Below are 18,875 nucleotides of genomic sequence, written 5' to 3'. Positions count from 1 at the left end.
AGCGGGGGGCCCCGTTGTCTACTCACTTGCAACAAACAAGTCCCACACTAGTCAACAGAGAAGGGCGATGCGGCACGCGCCTCAAATAATCGTTGTAGGCCAAGGACATCGTCGTAGTCGATACACTGGAAAACGTCCGATCGATAGTCCACAACTTGGTAGGTTCTCAACCCAAAGTCCCATCCGTTACTGGCATTGGAGAGGCAGAAATCCCAGCATCTCCCAACGAGCCATTTTGGAGGGGCGATGGAGGCGCGGTAAGCTGCAAAACTTTAGCAACAACTTTGGCCTCGATGGGGACGATCAAGATACCGGGGTAGCCATACATGAGACCGAGGTGAAAGTTGATGATTTTTCACTCTTCGTCACCGAATACTCTCCCAGCACTGACAGTGCATATGGAAAGGACCACACAGTCGTCTGCGTCTTGCTTGTCCACCTTTGTGCTGGCTTGCGAGGACGAGCCCTCTGTAGAAGCACGACGCCTTCTTCGTCGACGACCTCGTCTTCTTCTTCCACTTCGACGACTTGAGGCGAATCGGCTCGACGACCGCCACCTGCTCCATCAGGCTGCGGATGGTATCTGGCACCTCCTTGAGCTCATCAAACAGCTGCTTGAGCTTGAGGACGCGGCCGCCGAGACGACCGGCGACCTCAAGAAGAGCAATGCTGCCGGTGACAATACCAAGGACCTCTGCCATTGTGGAAATGGGAAGTGACGTGACGAGTGCGTCAACCAGGGCTCGAAGTAATCCAGCTGACGAAGCAGAGAAGTCCTGGAGTGATTTGGTGAGAAACAAAAGTCGTTCCGACAGCGAAGCAGGTGCAATAGCAATGACAGAGATGATGCCGCCGCTGATCATGATCCTGTTATTGATGGTTTGATCACAGATACCAACGAAATCAGGCCGCCTTGGATAAGCAACAGAGTGTGAAGGACGAGGAAAGAGGATCAGGCTCGGAGCCTGATGGGAGGGTGGTCATATTCAGGCCTCCAACGAGGCCGCCTGCATAGCATCTTCTTCGTTCTTGGGTCCCCGCTCGCTGATTCTCGTGCTGATCCAGCCTACTACCAACTGGATTACTCGGAAATCACAAGCGAGACGGTGCCGAGCTTGAGCATCTGCTTTCCAATGAAAACGAGACAAAGGTCGTGAGTGGCACAAGATACAGGCGAGGTTGCAGCAGGACACACGACTTTCCCAAATATACACCACGCCGTCTCGATACCGGTGACGCATGCTAAGCAGAACCCGGAGGTCCGGTTTCCTCCACAATCGTGTCAACTTTCCAGGGAATCAACGCTGCAATCCCGTGGGCAAACGGACTCAGAATACCCAGCCCAGGTGGCAACCAATGCCTATACGTCTGCATTTCCACCTCGGGAACAGGATACCAATAACTCTACATCTTCTCGCGATATTCGCGCCGCCTCGTTTCACACTTGAGGTTGTCCTTGGGACATTCCCACCCGTGCTCTTCGATCTTGATGCGATCGAGACATTTTGTACAGCGCCACCACTTGGCAGACATCTTACGGCTGTCTAACCATGAATCTTCAATCTTTCCTCCTTTTTTATTGACGTCTTCCTTGTGCGTTTCCTGCAGGTGCAGCCGGAAACGGTCTTTGCGACTGAACCCTTCAGTGCGCCGGGGGCAGGCGGCATAGTCGCAGTGGAACATCTCCTTTTCTTTCGCATCCTTTCCATTGGTGCTGCCGTCCTGCGGCGGAGGGGAGCCGACAGCGCCGGCGGCTGCTGCTGGATTAGAGGCCAGCACTTGTGGCGGCACGGAGCCGGTGCCGGTCATAGGCACATCGTCGCCCGAGGGAGGAGGCCCGAGCGCAGCGACGGGTGTGGAGATGCCGTCTGCATGGGCTTGCTTGTAGTGGCGGTCGAGGTCGGTCTTGCGCTTGAACGGCTTGGAGGGGCATGCCGCGCTGAGACATGTCCACTCAATATCTTTCGGTTGCTGTACGGGCGATCGGTTGGTGACGGCGAGGGGTATCACGCTGGGAAGGGTGTCCGAGGGCGGGTACCCAGGCTGTAGCTGCCAGAAACCACCATCGTCGGCTGGATGGTAGTCGTATAGAGACCAGTCAAAATTGGCAAACGAGACCTTGTCCCTGCGAGTTTGCCACCCAGGTCAGTCTGCATGCTCGCAAATGGTCATGTGGTGGTTGGGGGAGGAATTCTGCGAACCATTGTTGAGCCGGATTCAGGCCTTGCGCCGTTGCTGGCAGCATGCCCTGTGGCATCATGCCTGGCATTGCGCCCGGCGCATTCGCTGTGCCTGGGGCGGATGCGTGGCTCTGGAGCTGTGCTTGAGCTTGGGCCTGTGCCTGGGCCTGGGCCTGGGCCTGTGCCTGGGCTTGAAGATGAGGAGGCAGTTGCTGCAGCTGGGAAGGTCCTCTATTGGGGTGCATCGGAGGAGGTGCCATGGCGAAGAGGGCGCCGTGATCTTGAGGCGGGGATGGATCGATCAGCGACATTTGGCTTACTCCTCGATGGATCGTTGGCGTCGGGGGATTGGATTTGGGGTTGGAAGAGGATGCAAGGCAGAGGTGAAAGGTCTAGAGATGATGACAGGTAACGAACCTTCGCCCTCAGTTCTGCCGGGTGCCATATGCGGGTTGGGAGAGAGAGAGAGAGAGTCTCGCCGCGTCGCGTAGAGCTGTAGTCGCTTGCTTGATGGAGGCTTGAAGCTTCAATTCTGGAGATCGCTCGTTGGAGTTGGAAGGGAAAGGCTAAGGGTCTTGGGAGCTCAAGAAATCGGGTTCGAGCTTGTGAATTCGAAACTTGGGCGAGGTAATCGTCGGGCTCAATCAATTAATCAATTCATCCAATTCGGGCGGGTGCACGCGCTCGGCTCACTTGATCGTCACGAGGGCGGGGAGCAGATGGGTCGAGGAAAGCTGGATGAGGTCAAGGTCCATGGCTCGGCGGGAGTGAGGACAGTGTGTAAAAAAAGAGACGGAAGGTGATTTCGGTTGAGGAGGAACAAACAGGTGAGGACATGTAGCAGGAGCAAGAGAGCAGGAGCAGGAGAGCAGGAGCAGGAGTAATGGGCAAAGAGCAGATGGGAGGCGAAGGGGGCGTTCGCTTGCTTCGCGCTGAGCTGGTTCGTCGAGGGCCGCAACAGAGGATGCTCCCCCGTTCGCCAGCTGTTGGTGCTCTGGCGTCTTTTTCCCTCTGGAGAGAATGACGAAGAGGAAAAGGACGACCTTTCCGTTCCCGTGGACACGGCGAAGAGAAGAACCTAGGAGCATCCAGATCGAGAAGCTCGAGCGGCGACTGAACAGAAGGAGCAGCACCAGCGATAGAAGCAACGACAGCAGCAGCCACAATGCGAGGCGGGGTGCATGTTTGTCCAATCCGATCCAATCCAATCCCGGGGGAGACCGTGACAGTTTGATGGATGGTCTCATTGCTTCGCGCTCGGCGGGCGGCCAGGTTGGCTGGCAGCGGGTTGGCGGACCACCCCTCCTCCTCTCGCCTCCTGGTACCTGGCCAGCCTAGCCAGCAGCACCTACGCACCCGCTTCAGAAAGCCAAGGGGAGCACCTGAACACACGAACGGACCACGGGGGCGGCGGCGGCGGCGCAGATGACAGATGAGATGAGATGAGCGTCCTGAAGGATGCCGCGTTAGCGGTTCGGAGACTCAAGAAGCCACTTGGCAGTTGGAGTAAGGTAGGCAGGCACGGCGCCCCAAATAGGCGGCAGGGATCCTGGATCCAGATGGTCCAGATGGGTAAGGATATGCGGCTTGCGAGGTGTCGAGCTGGTCACAATCCATGGGTCTTTTTGGTTTTCGTTTTCGTTTTCCCTGCCCTTCCGTGAAATATGATAATGTGGGTGGGCAGCTGTCGGGGGTCCTTGGGCTAGGAACATTGCGCGAGAACGCAAGGAGGGTATCATCTGGTCTGCAGTTTGGGGAGGGGGGCGGCAAGGCGGCGAGTGTGTGATAAGTGTTGGCGTTGGTGTTCGTTCTGGTTGGGTGTGGGTGGATGGACATCTCTGAAGGCAGGGTATCTACTAGGTACCTAAGACCTACTAAGGTACCATGAAGTCCCTTATTAGGTGGTTATTATTAGGGAACCATCTGAGGTGAGCTTGGTTGAGCTCTCGGTGGACAAGGTGACTGATGTGCTCGTTGTTCGGTAAGTCTCGGTAAGAGTCAGACCAGGAAACCTGCGGGGCACAAAAGTCCAACCCCACCTTGCACGCACGAGCAGGTGGGACTGGTGCCTCCACACCTCCTCGTCCCCTCAGACCTCAGCTTCGCGCGTTGTTACTTTTTGCGGAGGCAGGTTGAGTAGCATCGGGCAATGATAGCCGTTGCACCGTTCGGAGCCTGTGCTCGCGCTTTTTCGTGCTGTATTGATCAACCTTACAGACAGCACCGATGAGCATCTGGAAGACATAATTTCCATGGTTTGCGACAGCTTTTTTCGCCCCCTTGTTGCTTTGGGCATCGACGCCACCCCCAAGACAAGTGTGGCCCAGTAGTAGTGGCAGCAGCAGCAGCGGCGCCAGTGGTGGCAGCAGCAGAAAGAGTGGACAGGTGGAAGGACAGGTGGTCAAAGGAGGATTGCGTGCCACCTCCCATGGCGTCCAGCAGCCCTGAGCTCAGAGTAGGGCGGGCCTCGGGCCCATTTCCCAAAATCGAGGTTGGGATGCCTCAGATCCAGGACAGAACAGGTCGGGCTGCATCGTCATCATGGACACACAGGAGTTGGACAGCAACAAGTATTTACGTGGCATCATGAGCAGGTTAAGCAGCTTCGTTGCTAACAGAGCTCCTCTTCTCGTGTCACCAAGGCTCATCTACTGGCCTGCCCCATGTCTCCCCATGCTTCCCAGGGCTCCCCATTTCTGACTTGGCCAATTCCCATTTGGCCCATCCAAGTGTCTAGTCATCTGTGGATGCCAGTGCCGTGCATAAGTGTCTCTGCCAGACGACCGCCCTGCCAGGAATCAGCAGCCAAAGCGGACAAAGCAAGCACGCAGGTTGGTCGGGCCCATCCATCGGTGACCAGCAGAGAGACCAGCCAGCAAAGCTGCCCGCCCAGCTCGATCGAGGTGACCCCTTCATACAAAAATCTCTGCAACCCTGCGTCGGACGGAGGGGGTTTGAGTTCTGCAACCCTCGCCGGTCCTCCATTCCTGGGGACGAGGAGAGAGAGAGACAGAGAAAACGACAGTGTCATCATACCTTTGTTGGATTACATTCACACCCTACCGCTTCGGACTTGCTCCCACGGACAGGGAGAAGTGACGAAGCTTGAGGGTACGTACCTCGCGACGTATCGCTTCCTCATCGCATCGCACCTTCCGGCCGTCCAAGGAAGGAGTCAGCTCCCCCACCCTGGGTGCCATTGCCCACTGAACGGGATTCTGAGGGCGACACCTCGCAGCACCTGCGACTCCCAGAGTTGGGCACTCGGACACACTCGGACCAGGGGTGCTCCTACCACTTTGTGCCGGGTCTTGGCGCAAATCATCCATCTCCCTTTCCAACCCCTGAACACAAACCATATCCGAATCGGAATACAGCGTCAGAAAAAAGTTTCCCGACATTGTCACCATCGGCACAAGAAATTCATCCTCTGGCAACGCGTTGCTCTTGCACCTAGCATTCCTCGACCTACCTAGTCATCACGCTATCCTTCTGCCTACCAGGCCGTTACGCAATCCATCCATCCTTTGGGTTTCCCACAGGTACGTACGTTACGTGTCCTCGCTCTTGACGAGCCCACGACTACTTTCCAGGCGTCAGCGGCAGAGAAAGCTTTGCTCAAACGCCTCCGTTTTTACTATCGACAAACAAGATTGCCCCTCTCCTTGTCACCTCAGCATATAGGCATCAGCGAAAACAACATCTGACATGGTCTTATAAGCAGCCAAACGCGACTGAATTGTCCCTTGTCATCGCATTCTTCGGACACGTGAAACCCGCAACCACTTCCCACCGCCCGGACCACTGCCACAACGACAACAATAAACACCATCACCATCACCACCAACAACGTCTCGTCACCCAACTGCTACCATGGCCCGTATCCAGATTCCCCTTGACGCCCTGACGTCGCGCCTCAACTTCCAGGAACGCTTTGGCAGCCTGTCGACAGGCACCGTCGGCAGCCGCTTTTCGAACCTGCGTCCTATTTCCGACTTCTTGGACTTCAAGCGCCTCAGCAAGCCCGCCAACTTTGGCGAGGCGCAGTCGCGTGTCAACTACAACCTGAGCCACTACTCGAGCAACTATGCCGTCGTCTTTGCCATGCTGAGCTTGTACGCTCTGCTCACCAACTGGCTGCTCATGTTCGACATCATCTTTGTCGTCGCCGGTATGTTCATCATTGGCCGCCTCGACGGCCGCGACCTTGAGATCGGTACCTTCAAGGCCACCACGTCGCAGCTGTACACCGGTCTCCTCGTGATCGCCATTCCCCTGGGTCTTCTCGCGTCGCCCTTTGCGACGCTCCTGTGGCTCATTGGCGCATCTGGCGTGGTCATTCTCGGCCACGCTTCTTTCATGGACAAGCCCATTGATGAGGCTTTTTCCGGGGAGGCGGTCTAAATGGTCGGCCGCGAGCTCCCAAATTCGCGCCCCCATGGGGAAGACCATCGCGGCGCAGGCGGAGGACAAGGGGAGAACACGAGGATGCGCACAGCGGGTACTGGGAAAACGGAGAAAGGATTGTCGAAGAAGTAGACACAGGCGATGATACGGATACACAGGGCGTTGGATTGACTTCGAATGACAGGCGGCTCGTGAGCGATCCGTTGCATTTTACTGGGGTAGACCTTGGAGACCGAACCGGCGCAACGCGGAGGAGCTTTCCTTACCATGGCTCTGAAGATGAAGAGGACGATGACATTACTTCTTCCGGCGACGACGACGACTACGACGAGGGGGCACAGCTGGTCCTGCGAGAGAGGGAAGAGGAGGCATTGGTGCAATCAGCGCTGGCGCGCATTCAGCGTGCCCAAGACCGCGGTAAGAAAGAGGTCAAGCTCAACAAGGAGGAGCTCGCCGCCCTCGAACGAAGGCGGAAGCGCATTCAGGAGGAGGAGGCGGCCGCGGCAGCAGCAGCGGCAGCAGCGAGACGAGCGAATGCTTCAGCAAGCGGCAGCGAGCGCAAACGTCGCAAGGAGAAGGAGAAGCGATATGTAATTCCCCTCGCACAGCTCGAGGCGACGCCGCGCAAAAAGGGCAAAAAGTCACCCCCTGTGTCTGACGACAACTTACCACGGCACCCCTCTCCAGCCAATACGGCGGAGGCACCGACAAGGCGAGAAGTTCTGCCGCCCATGGGGTTCTTTCCGCCACCCACATCATCTCGGACCAGGCCCCGATCTTCGACCACGTCGTCCCACCGGTCCTTTCGGGCAATGGAAGACCATCGCGGATCGTCACCTTTCAACCCAGCGGCCTACAGCCAACCTCCATCGGCTCACCGGCACGTCTCGGATACGGTTAGCTCAAGGCCGCGTTCCTCTAGAGGTGCTCTGCCCTCGGAGGATGCCTGGACGCCCGGGCTCTCGCCGGCATCGTCCTCGTCGTCCATCTCGAGGAGCCGGCACTCACTGGACCCGCACATGTTTCAATCGGAGAGCTCGCGCGCGCCGTACCTGACTGGCGCTGGGGCTACCTCCCGGAGGCACCTCGCAGGTCCGGCCGAAGCTCGGCGGTCGTCGGGCCCCCCTGCTGCAGCTAGGGGCGGCAGAAGCTCGCGGCGGCCGAGCCCAGACGAGACGAGTGAGGCGGCGAGCGAGACGAGCGACCCAGACACGAGCGACGACCTCGGCAACGGGGTTCAGATTGTAGATCCGCCGCTACGAAGGGGCAGGCGAAGTGAAATTGTGGTTGAGGAAGAACCGGCGGATCCGCGCCGTGAAGTGTCGAGGGGTAAGAAGTCGTCCAACTCGTCTCCTGTCAAGAGAAAGCCAGTTGCCAGCGGAAGGAAGAAGAAGAAGTAGTATTCGTCATGGTCTTCGGGGTTTTCGGAATTATTGTGTTAGCTTTTGGTGCTGCATTTCGGTCATACGATATAGAGTTAATATTTTTCTTGGTTTCTGGTTCTGTGGCCATGCACCCAACGTCTTGATGCGACTCTCCGACCTGGCCAGACGTCTTGGTCCTGGGTCTGGCCGCGACCCCAGCGGCATGTGTGCCCATCGACTAAGGCACATCCAGTTGATAAGTGGCCCATCTACAGCACTACAGCAATCGAGCCATCTACAAGTTCCCGTAGTCTGATCTGGTGGATCGGTCCGTCGCCGTCTCGCCAGAAGACCCCTGACGTTCACCGCCCAGGATCGCCTCACGCCAGGCCCGTTCGGGAGCCCAGGCGGGGGGCCTGGCAAGCTGGGTCTACGCCCAACCTCACGCATTTCGCAGTCGACTTGTCCAGTGTTTGGGGGTCCCTCTAGGGAGCGCCCCAGCGGTGAGACCCGGACGCAGCTTGCCACACGCCCCGACCCAATCCCCTCGTGTTCTTCTCGCCCCCCCGTTCGCATTGCACCACGGGCAAGACAAGGACGAGACGCAGCATTTCTTGCATTGCATTTCCTACGCACATTGACAATACAAGGCCCCGCGATAGGTTCATTGGGAGAGCCTCATCAGAGAGGAGTCGATTGCGCGCCATCCGTACCTGCCGAGACGTGGGAATTCAAAAAAGGAATCTGAGCTTCCTTCCTCGATAAGGTAGCTCCCAAGAGCTCTGACCAGCCACCTCCCCAAAAGCCAAAGTGTGCTCGTCCCGAACAAAGCACCACTCTGTCGAACGCGCGCCTCGCAATCGCAACGCAACGAACATACACACACGCACACGCACATACAGACAACGGACAAACGGACGAGAAACTACACACAAGTCGATCGCCGCCATGGGCTTCTTTGACTTTGACAGCGGCAGCGTCATCTCCGGGCGCTCGTCGCACTCGCGCCGCCACTCGTCGCACCCCAAGTCCTCGAAGCGTCGCGACCGGTCGCGCAGCCGCTCCAGCTCGCGCAAGCACCAGGACAAGGGCTTCGCGGCCTCGCTGTTCGGCGGCGACAATTACCAGAAGCACAGCAGCTCGCGGTCGAGCTTCTTCGGGCAGCCAAACGCCAGCCGCTCCTCCTTTTTCGGATTCAGTACGTCTTCTCGAAGAACCCTTCTTCCCTCCTTTGGCTCCTCGTCCGTCGCAGTTATCGCCCGATTTGCTGCTGTTCGGATAATCAAAATGAAAAAAAAAGAGAGAGAAAAAAGAAAAAAAAAAGCTAACGAAACGCAGGCCGCCCCTCGTACTACAAACGATCGCCGCGCGGCGGCTTCCTCCACAAGGCCAAGAAGACGGTCAAGCGGCTCTGGCGCGACCTCATGCGCCTGCTCAAGGAGAATCCAGGCAAGGTCGTCATGCTGGTGCTGATGCCGCTCCTCACAGGCGGCTTCCTGACGGCGCTGCTGGCCAAGTTCGGCCTGCGGCTGCCGCCGAGCGTCGAGCGCATGATTGGCATGGGCGCGCGGGCCGCGGGCGGCGACAGCTTTGGCGCCGTCGGCGAGGCAGTGCGCATGGCGAGCGGGTCGTTTGGCGGCGCCGGCGGCGGTGGCCAGGGCGCCAAGGTCAACATTCAGCGCGGCATGGGCAATGGCATGGCGTGGGAGAAGAAGACGGTCGAGAAGGATTTTGGATGGGGGGATACCATTGGGGGCATGGCAAAGATGTTCATCTAGATGGGCATCTCGGCTAGAGTGCATCTCGGCTAGATGTGCATTTGACATGCACATCTGGCTGGCAGGGTCGAGGGGCAAGGGGCAAGAACTTTCATCTGTCTTTATCACGGGGCTGGCGTTGGTGGGCATTTTCAACCCTTTCATATGGGCATGCTCCGGCCGCGGCCGTTGAGGCTTGTCTGGCCGGGCAGCACAATAACGATTTTATGACAAAGCTGACGACGAGTCTAACAGAATCGACTGAGCGAGCAAAATGAGAGACTGGTATCTATCGCAAACATTACCATTCAAGTAGAGAGTTGCTGTGCAGCTCTTCGTTCCCTCTTTGCCAGCATCCTCCCCAGCCCCCTTTCACAGGCTTAATCTCGGGCTACTTATCCTGTTTAAGTTCCGACCTCGGCCAGCGTCCATCAGTTTCACGCCTCCAACTGCGGCGCCACCCCCTTGTGCTCTTCAATCTTCTCCACGACACAGGCCGTCCCGTACGCGCAGACCTGGGCGAAGCCGCCCAGCTCCCCAGCATCGAACCTCAGCGCAATGACGGCGTTGCCGCCCCTCGACTTGGTCTCGGTGACGACGCGCGAGATGGCGTCGTTGCGGCAGCTGTAGAGCATCGTGGTGAACCAGCGCAGCTCGCCGCCGGCGATGGACTTGAGGACCATGCCGAGGCCGGCGGCCCAGTTGCGGGAGCGGACGGTGAGGCCGTAGACGGCGCCGAGGGTGCGGACCACGCGGTACCCGGGTATGTCGAACATGGTGGTTGTGATGACACCCTCCGTCTCGGTGAAGCAGTGGAGGTCCGAGAGGGTGGGCGGCACATGGGCAACGTCCTCGGTCCTGCGAGAGGATGACATGATGTGCCGCTTTGGGTAGAGTGTAGTCGGGCGGTTTCTTCTGAATGCAGAGTAGTGATCACGTACAAGGTAAATCTCCAAAACAAAGAGGTGAGATGGTTCAGAACTCGAGATTAAGATATCGACAGAGAAACGGCTTCAACTCGACAACAACAACACAGAGCAACTGCCTTTTTATACTGCTCAGTCTCGGCCGAATTCTTCTCTCTCATGCCCACCTGCGGACTGAGGCCCTCATGCTGCGAGGCCAGATTGCCTCTGAATGTCAGATCGTCGGTGCTGGCGAGCGCCAGCCGAGACTACGGCGTCAGACATGCAGTACAATTGGCCCGTTGTTCACCGGCAAGGCTGCATATGACTATGGTGGTCGTATTTCGTATCGTCAAGATGGCGGGCACGAACAGGACATGCATCCCTTGATTCGGCGGCAGTAGGAAGTTCGGGCGGGGCCGCATCAACGTCTCGTTTACCTCTTTGGGCCAAGCGTGAGGAAGAACGTACTCACTCGCCTACTCACCGAGTTACACCGGTAAGCCAGTCAGGTGTAATGCCTACACCGAGATGGGGAGTGCCAATTACCTCAGCGGTCAAAGGCGATTGTGCTTCTTGGCAACATTATGACAAACACCTGACCTGCCCTTTACGTCGCTGGTGCAAATCAACCCGACGAAGCTATCACGGCGTGCCAAGGCGCCAGTGGCAGAGTGCTCATCAACCTCCATCGGCACTTGTCAAACGTCAAACGCCCAGGTCCAGCAAGCTAACCCCCTGTACTGACTCGTCCCACGCCGAAGCGCGTCAATCTCAAACGCTGCCCGCCCCCAAATCGTGCGAACCGCAATGTACCGAATAAGCTCAGCCCCTTCGTCTCATCTTACTCGGGATCGGTTTCCCATCTTGCAGTGCCGCTACCGCTACCACTTCCAGCGATGACGACTGAGTCGCCCGCCCCATCTGGACTTCGCACATGTCCCGAACGTCGTGCCGTCCGCCCACACGAGACGGACGCGAACCACCATGCGCCCACTGCCATCATGCAATCAAGACGTTACAGATGATGTGCACTAGAACCCTTTTTCACAATAAGGTTTACCCCTCGGCCGGGGATGCCGTGGGGCCTGCCTATTCACCCAGCCTACCGAACGCAAGCTTTGCCAATCAACCAGTTCGGTGCCTGAGTCGCCGTCTTTAATTAGGGGACCATTGAACCGGAACCTTCGGTGATCCCTGGACGTTGGATCAGCAACATCACGGGTGTGTCGCCCATGCCCCATGGACCATGGCTCGTGGGTTGCCAACTATCGGGTACAAAAGGATGGCCGGTGCCCGTCCTTGTGTCTCGGATACCTTGAAGGGATCGTCAGTCTAGTCATTCGCAGTCGTCTTCATTTCGTGTTCTCCATACTTCCTTCTTTTCAAATCTACAGTCTTTACACTCATCAACACTTATTTTTGGCTCTTAGAAATATCAGCATCATCATCATCATCATGCTTCCTTCTGTCCTCACCGTTCTCTCCGCCCTGGTGGCGTCCTCCCTCGCCAAGCCCGTGACCAAGTGCCGACAGGCCGCCGTTACCTGCCCCATTGTCTTTGACGGCCGGGTGCCCCAGACGGCCAAGGTCCAAGACTTTGACACGGCCGGCGGCGGAGGCTTCAACCCCTTCAACCCCAACTTTGTCAAGGGCAACAACCTGACGTGGTCCGAGATCCTCCTGCTGCCCACCATCACGCCGGCCTCGCGCTTCGACGCCGCCAAGAACACGCGGCCCGTCGAGGTGACCATCAGCGATGAGTCCATCTTCATGACGCAGCTGGGCTTCCGCCGCGCCGAGCTGCAGTTCGCCAACGACACGGGCAGCGGCAGCCCTGGCAGCGTCGGCGTCAAGACGCTGCACTTCAGCGTCCAGACCGACGCCCAGCGCCGCTTCAACGAGTCGCACGAGTACCTCAACGTCTGGCACGAGACGGCCGCCTTTGACGCCAACCAGTTTAACTTCCAGACCGGCACCATCATCGGCCAGCCCGAGCTGCCCGCCAACACCTGGAAGCTCCTCGACCGCAACAACGCCCTGCTCTGGTCGACGCCCGTCGTCGATGGCGTCTGGCAGAACTTTGCCCTGACCCTCGACTTCAACGCCAAGTATGTCGTGCCCCCCTCCCCCTTTTCCTCCCCCTCAGTCCTTTATGCTAAACTTTCTTCGCAGCACCATCAGTGTCCTCTACTCTGAGGGCGACAAGCCCCTGGCTCCCTCCGGCAAGGGTGCCTTCCCTGCGAACCTTGCCGGTGAGGGCCAGTACCACGTCGGTATCCTCAAGAAGCCCACTGGCACAGATGACGTTGTCAACTCAGGCTTCCAGGAGAGCCCCCTCAACGAGGGTCTCATCTACGCTGGTGTCTTCATCGAGGACAGCGCCAACGGATGCGTTTCCAAGTAGATGGGAAAAGTGGGGGAAAAAAGCAACTCACACATGTAGAAGTAGAAATGTCAAGCGCCCAGCGCATCTATTCTTCTAATGCACCTTGATACAAACCCGGTCAGCCTGCCTGTTTGGCGGAGTCTATCAAAGTCTAATCAAGCGTATAAATCACGCTCGTGCGTCTATGAAAGAAATTAGAAACAAATTTCTACCGCACCAGTAATCCCTGCGGTGCCTCCCCCTGAGTCTGAGCAGCGGCAAAGTTGGCTTTGAGCGGCGTCACACTGATACTCTCGTTCAGAGAGCACCATAGATCCTCCCCTGCCTCGCTGACCTCCGCGGAGCGGTGCACGTCGGCCAAGTCGGGAGCCCACCTGAATCGAAGTGTCCCCTCTGTATCATCCTGTGTCTCCCCTGGCGCGAACAGGCTCCCCTTGCTCCAACGGTTCGCTGCCACCTTGGTGTAGCGAGCGGGACACGTTGTCAGGCTGTCAATCATGGGCACGTTGACGCTGTATAGCTCGACGCCCGGCGCCCATTCACGTGCTAGCTCCTCGACGAGCGCGCACGACCGCAAGCAGGCGTCAGTAATACGCCTGTCAGTCTGCACCTCCTTGCTGCCAAAGCTCAGGGCGATCGCCCGGCGGCCACAAAGAGCGGCCTCGAGAGCACCGCCGACGGTGCCGCTGCTCAAAGTGTGCAGCGCGCCCGAGTTTCGCCCATGGTTGGGACCGGAGATAACGAGGTCAAAGGCGGAGCCTGACCCAGTGTGGAAGAGTCCGAGCTGGATGCAGCTGGCGGGCGGGCCATCGACGAGAAGCCAATGCTTGGTGGGATCGTAAGGGCCGTCGGCTGGCCGGCGCTCTTCATGAGCGGAGACCATGGGGAGATAAGGCGTCGCAGTCAACGTCTTCCCCACGGGGTGGGCCTTTGCAATCCATGACAGAGGGCGATCAGGGATGACGACTACGGTAGTGTGACCAGCAGCATGGAGCGCGGCGAGGAAGGGCGCAAAATAGGGCGATGAGACTGAAGGAGGCCCGTCATCGTTGACTATCTGTATGTGTGTTAGCTTGGCGGCTTGGGGGACGGAAAGGGCAGCTTCGGGCGGCGCTGCGTTGAGCTCGGCTCGGCTGATTCGCAACGAGACGCTGGACCGCGGTTGCTCAGGTAGCTCTCCGGGGGGGGGGGGCGAGGAGCGCGCGATATTTGAAGCGCGAAGGGTAGATTCGGCAGTCCAAGACAGTAAGGGTGGGTCGCGCACCAGAATATGCATGGCCGCAGGCCGGCGAACTCCTGAAGTCTACAGGACGATAACAAGGCGGTTTTTGGCTCAAGGCGATGTTATGCAGGCGAGGTCTCGTGGACGTGGATGCCTGGAAGTGATGGCCCAATGGGGAGCGTTCCGGGCGAGGTGCCGTGTAAGTTGGGCAATGAGAAGGTTCTTCAACCAGGAAATCGGGTGGCCGTTTGCATGCACATTGACGATTGATTCGTTGAGAGGTTCGCAAGCCAGTTCTTGGAGGGGCGCGGATGGATGCGGTGCAGCAGACGAGATTGATGGTTGTGACAAGGTTGAACGCCAATGCTGAGAGCCTTGATGAAGAAAGTGTCAAGATGATGGTTGGCAATGTGACTCAAGTTCGTTCGGTCCGCCTCACACTGAGATGTGCCTTCCGCAGACATCTGGCGCCCCCCCTCCCTCTTTCCTTCCAGTGACGTGCCTTCTTCTCCCCAGCGGTGTGGGGTGTGGGCGCCTGGCGCTCGATGTAGAAGATGCGCACAGGGTCTGGCCTTGGTATGTTCCGCACACCGTGTAAGACCTGCCTGATCATCCAACGGGGCAGTCGCAATGGCGGGATTCGCACCTGCCTAGCTCTGATCACGGTCACCGAAGTCGGGACAGCCGACTCGAGCTACTACTTGCCTTTCAGCATTCGCCCGCGACGTTTCGCCTCGCCTTCTGTTCACTCTGCTCAGTCTGCCTTGGCAATGCCTGACGTCTTCCCTGACGCATGTATACGCAGAAACAATGCGGCTCCGGCTTTTTCAGCAGTGCTCATGCCCACCTTGGGCTTGGCTCATGGTACAAGACATCAGCTGGCACCGCCCCATCGCCATGTTATTGAAACCAACGCTCTCTCTTCACAGCCCGCCCCCGTCATGAGAGTTCCCCGAAAGATCATGGGGACTTGTTCAAGTTTCACTTCGCCACTATAGCTTCATCATTGTTCCCATCTTGTTCCTATCTTGTTGGCCACCCTCAGCTATGGCAGGTAGGCTGCCACAAGGCTCGCCAGTGAACCCCGTGCCCCGGGATCTCAACCTGGTCTGCTCGACTGGGAGAGGCAAACGAACCCAGACATACCCTTACGGGGCCTACTCGCCGAACTCGACTATTCACCGAAGCGACGAGCCTTCCTTGCCCTCCTCAACATTCTCGCCACCCTCAGACTTTGGCTCAACGCACATCTTTATACCGTCTAGACATAGTGTCAGACAGCGAACAAGCCCGAGGACTCCATCCATCTTGATCAAGTACGTTGGCTCTGCTGAACTCTCGCCTTAGACCTAGTTTGCACTGCACGGTTGCCTCATCAAGAAACTGACACTCCCCAAAGTGAATTCTACCAGGACCTCGACAACAACATTAATCAGGCCGCCTTACAATCCCCCTACTCCTCGGCGGCTGGTTCTTTGGACGAATCCTTCATCTACGAGAGACAGCCTGTTTTCCCCGTCCATGGGGCTTACGGAGCGAGACTCGTCCGAACCGAGAGTCGTGACAGCAACGCCAGTGGTTACGATGACACAGCGTCGATTGCCCACAGCTGCGGCTCAGCAAATGACAGCTTTGACTTTGACCGTCCACAAACCAATCTCGTTACTCCCGCGACCAGTGCCGGCTACTCGAACAAGGTCTTTCCTGCGAGCGCTCCGGGACCGCTCGGCGGCCCACCCCCCTTGTCCGCCACCAGTAGCCCCTATCATGGTGGACAGCCCGCTACCGACCCCCCCGAGACCCCCGTGGAGCCCCGGTTCGGCCACTCGAGGGCCCACAAGAACGATCCGCCACCAGGTGCGGTTCCGTACAACATACAGGGAATTTTCCCCAGGGAGAGTGCTCTGTCAGCTGGAATCGCCCAGAGTCAGGTATCGCCAACTGAAGACGCCGGCCAAGCCTATTTACAACATTGGGAACCTCAACTAACCCACGACGCCCATGTTGGCGTGCACACCAAATTTATTGAATTTGACGATATCAACCCCACAGCGGCACACACAAACTACTCTGGTACACAGGAACCCTTGCTTGCATGGCCTGCGTCCGAGCCGTATGGTGATGTGTTGGAGCATGACTTCGGCAGCGTTCCGTCCTCCAATGCTCACCCCCTGGATCACTATCATGCATCTGCGTCGAATCACACATTTGCCGAGCCACTGTTTGAAACGCAAACATCATGGATCGACTCGCCAGTTCCCCCAAGAAGTCACCAGTCTCTCTTAACAGTACCTCCACGATCGAGGAGAAGGGCCTCTGAGTCGCAACGAACTAGACCCTTCTCGACCGGTAGCGAGCCCATAGCAATTCCGGGAAGATCGCCTTCGCAGACCTTGCATCGGTACAGACCTCAAAACAGCCCTACTCAGCCTCACTCTCCTGCGGCTCTTGAGATGTTCACGCCGAGTGGGATTGTCTCAGCCGCCTCGTTACCCCAAACGAGACCCACTACTTCGGGAGGAGCTCGAGGTAAACGAAATGGCCCCATGAATTCACCAGCACGCGAGTCCGCCAAAAAGACGCGGACTGATAGGTCTATCTGCATTGCTTGCAAACAGAAAAAGCAGGGAGTGAGTTCTTGCAATTCTAATAGCGACCCTATGTGAAACATTGCTTACCATATCTCAGTGCCTAAGACCCATGGAATCTCCGAATTCATCCTGTGTCAACTGTGTGAAACATGCCTCCAAGCGACCAGGCCCGTGCTTCAGAGCGTACTTTGACGACATTGTGAGCTCTGGCGCTCTCAACTACATTTGTAAGTTGCCTCGAATCAGCCATGATCGTAAAGACCTGACCAGTCTGCAGCGCAGCGTGCCATTCACCATGTTTCAACAGATGGAAGCAAACGCATCTGCAAACCGCTTCCAGAGGAGTTCCCTCTGAACGAAGTAATCCGAACACTTCAAAGCGTCGCAGGTCGTTTTGACCTAAGGGTCAGCCAGGGCGGACGATCGATGTACGTCCTTAGATTGGATCAGTGTCGAAACTATTTATCCAAGCTTCGCGATCTTTATTTGCAAAAGGGTCACGAGCCGAACATGAGCGCGTTTATCGACAAGGAGCTGTTTCAAGGCAGACCGAGACTAGACAACTGGACTTCAATGATTGCCGACTGTCAAGCCAGCACCAAGGACGATAAGGTTGCACTGCTATTGGCATTGGGTAACATGCCGAGCCGGGCAACATACTCGTACGTTCCTTTGCCTCATCGACATGCGAAACAAGACTCTTTGAGCGGTCGAAACATCGATCCCGAGGCTGCCCATGAAGAAAAGTACCTTGTCTGCGCTGCGAATTTGGCCCGCATCATTGCACGCAAAATTGAAGTCGAAGCATACACTCATCTCCAGACACGATGCCACAACGCCAATCAGCTTTCAGACGTGGATCTGAACCGTCTCCTACAAATTATCGGACTTTTACTCGTGTCCTTGCGATGGCGCCATGCCTGGTGGGGTATACTAGGCGATGGCACTATCCAGCGCGAGCCGCATCGAGGAGACTACGAAGTTCGTGTGCGGGAGTTATGTGAAGGGTTGTACTTTTGGTTTTGTTCATTAAGAAGACGCTTCCCACCGTCGCCAGCAGATGTTTCGGACAATCTTTCAGGTGTTCGTTCACATTATGCAGACACGACGAATAGTGTCTGGGACGCGTTTCCAGGACGAGATCAGGAGAGTCGTGAAGGATTCAATGCGTGGTTAGACCACGGGCGCGCATTGGTGATACAGGCTGGGGCTGCTACCACTGTCCACACGGGACTCGGGTCTTCTTTGTTATGAGTGCTGTTATCTTTTCTGCTTCGGTGTAACGTATGGGTTTGCTTTATGGGGTTATGCGCCAATGATGGGGGTTTACAAGCAACATCACGGCCGAGGAAAGAGGCATTTTCACCATGCGAACCAGACTCATGGATACTATACTACAGGCAATGTTTGGCGTTCAAGATTCAATGACACATTACTTGATTGACGATATTCGAGCATGCAGTAGGGCATCCTACTCTGCAGTCATTCATTGACGTTGTGTTTGACATGGCAGGTATTTAATTCACAAGTACAGAGGACTCACATAATGACATCCCATTTCTTTTCTTTTTTGCCTGGTTGTTGAAGTCTGAGCTCAGGAAAAGGGCATGTACACATATACACACAGCTTGGGCACGGACTGGTTCTTTGACAAAACATTGCCCGCTTGGGTTCTTCGATAGCACATGGTATTCGATCCCGAAACAACACGCATGCTTCGCTCACACCTCCAAGTAGGAAGGTTTTCCACGTTGAATGGAAGTAACCAGACATAAACATAACGGAGTCTGTAAGGATTGAAGCCGGCGAGATAACTCAAGTTCCAGGTCGGGCATCTTTCCTGTCCTCGATCTTGCCGAGTGCATGCTCTTTGTCACGTATAAGTAGCTCTGGTTCTGCCAGGTACATCATTCATCAACCGCTTTCAATCACAGTGTTTGATCTTAAGTTAGCCGATAAACCCATTGTTCCGTTCTAACCGCTCCTTAGCAAAATGGTGTGAGCGACATAAATACGAGTCTTTCGCCTTATGAAGCATTGACGGCTGTCTCTTATTTTAA

The 18,875-nt window shown here is 56.7% G+C and overlaps 9 protein-coding genes across 9 annotated transcripts; 5 read left to right on the top strand and 4 right to left on the bottom strand.

Annotated features, from left to right (window-relative positions):
• Nucleotides 1–47: 47 nt before the first annotated feature.
• Nucleotides 48–701, bottom strand: VDAG_10373 (uncharacterized protein; the record flags this gene model as incomplete). The annotated part of the gene is made up of 2 exons (XM_009659842.1): nucleotides 48–262; nucleotides 440–701. The coding sequence occupies 2 exons, from the start codon at nucleotides 699–701 to the stop codon at nucleotides 48–50; spliced, it is 477 nt and encodes a 158-aa protein (XP_009658137.1).
• A 703-nt stretch (nucleotides 702–1,404) lies between these two features.
• On the bottom strand, nucleotides 1,405–2,440 carry VDAG_10372 (uncharacterized protein; the record flags this gene model as incomplete). Its single annotated transcript, XM_009659841.1, has 2 exons — nucleotides 1,405–2,125; nucleotides 2,202–2,440. The coding sequence occupies 2 exons, from the start codon at nucleotides 2,438–2,440 to the stop codon at nucleotides 1,405–1,407; spliced, it is 960 nt and encodes a 319-aa protein (XP_009658136.1).
• Nucleotides 2,441–6,053: 3,613 nt separating this feature from the next.
• Nucleotides 6,054–6,584, top strand: VDAG_10371 (prenylated Rab acceptor 1; the record flags this gene model as incomplete). The annotated part of the gene is made up of 1 exon (XM_009659840.1): nucleotides 6,054–6,584. One exon carries the CDS (start codon nucleotides 6,054–6,056, stop codon nucleotides 6,582–6,584), a length of 531 nt encoding a protein of 176 aa, XP_009658135.1.
• A 34-nt stretch (nucleotides 6,585–6,618) lies between these two features.
• On the top strand, nucleotides 6,619–7,987 carry VDAG_10370 (uncharacterized protein; the record flags this gene model as incomplete). The annotated part of the gene is made up of 2 exons (XM_009659839.1): nucleotides 6,619–6,681; nucleotides 6,746–7,987. 2 exons carry the CDS (start codon nucleotides 6,619–6,621, stop codon nucleotides 7,985–7,987), a joined length of 1,305 nt encoding a protein of 434 aa, XP_009658134.1.
• A 912-nt stretch (nucleotides 7,988–8,899) lies between these two features.
• On the top strand, nucleotides 8,900–9,729 carry VDAG_10369 (uncharacterized protein; the record flags this gene model as incomplete). The annotated part of the gene is made up of 2 exons (XM_009659838.1): nucleotides 8,900–9,149; nucleotides 9,290–9,729. The coding sequence occupies 2 exons, from the start codon at nucleotides 8,900–8,902 to the stop codon at nucleotides 9,727–9,729; spliced, it is 690 nt and encodes a 229-aa protein (XP_009658133.1).
• Nucleotides 9,730–10,145: 416 nt separating this feature from the next.
• On the bottom strand, nucleotides 10,146–10,583 carry VDAG_10368 (yjfJ; the record flags this gene model as incomplete). The annotated part of the gene is made up of 1 exon (XM_009659837.1): nucleotides 10,146–10,583. The coding sequence occupies one exon, from the start codon at nucleotides 10,581–10,583 to the stop codon at nucleotides 10,146–10,148; it is 438 nt and encodes a 145-aa protein (XP_009658132.1).
• A 1,488-nt stretch (nucleotides 10,584–12,071) lies between these two features.
• Nucleotides 12,072–13,020, top strand: VDAG_10367 (uncharacterized protein; the record flags this gene model as incomplete). Its single annotated transcript, XM_009659836.1, has 2 exons — nucleotides 12,072–12,724; nucleotides 12,789–13,020. The coding sequence occupies 2 exons, from the start codon at nucleotides 12,072–12,074 to the stop codon at nucleotides 13,018–13,020; spliced, it is 885 nt and encodes a 294-aa protein (XP_009658131.1).
• Nucleotides 13,021–13,210: 190 nt separating this feature from the next.
• On the bottom strand, nucleotides 13,211–14,278 carry VDAG_10366 (TTL domain-containing protein; the record flags this gene model as incomplete). Its single annotated transcript, XM_009659835.1, has 1 exon — nucleotides 13,211–14,278. One exon carries the CDS (start codon nucleotides 14,276–14,278, stop codon nucleotides 13,211–13,213), a length of 1,068 nt encoding a protein of 355 aa, XP_009658130.1.
• Nucleotides 14,279–15,271: 993 nt separating this feature from the next.
• Nucleotides 15,272–18,262, top strand: VDAG_10365 (uncharacterized protein; the record flags this gene model as incomplete). Its single annotated transcript, XM_009659834.1, has 5 exons — nucleotides 15,272–15,540; nucleotides 15,624–16,081; nucleotides 16,277–16,854; nucleotides 16,913–17,042; nucleotides 17,093–18,262. 5 exons carry the CDS (start codon nucleotides 15,272–15,274, stop codon nucleotides 18,067–18,069), a joined length of 2,412 nt encoding a protein of 803 aa, XP_009658129.1. The 3' UTR covers nucleotides 18,070–18,262.
• Nucleotides 18,263–18,875: the final 613 nt, after the last annotated feature.

The sequence above is a fragment of the Verticillium dahliae genome, genomic scaffold (genome assembly GCF_000150675.1).
Source record: "Verticillium dahliae VdLs.17 supercont1.35 genomic scaffold, whole genome shotgun sequence".
Taxonomy (NCBI): Eukaryota; Fungi; Ascomycota; class Sordariomycetes; order Glomerellales; family Plectosphaerellaceae; genus Verticillium; species Verticillium dahliae.
This window is presented reverse-complemented; position numbering and strand designations above follow the sequence as displayed.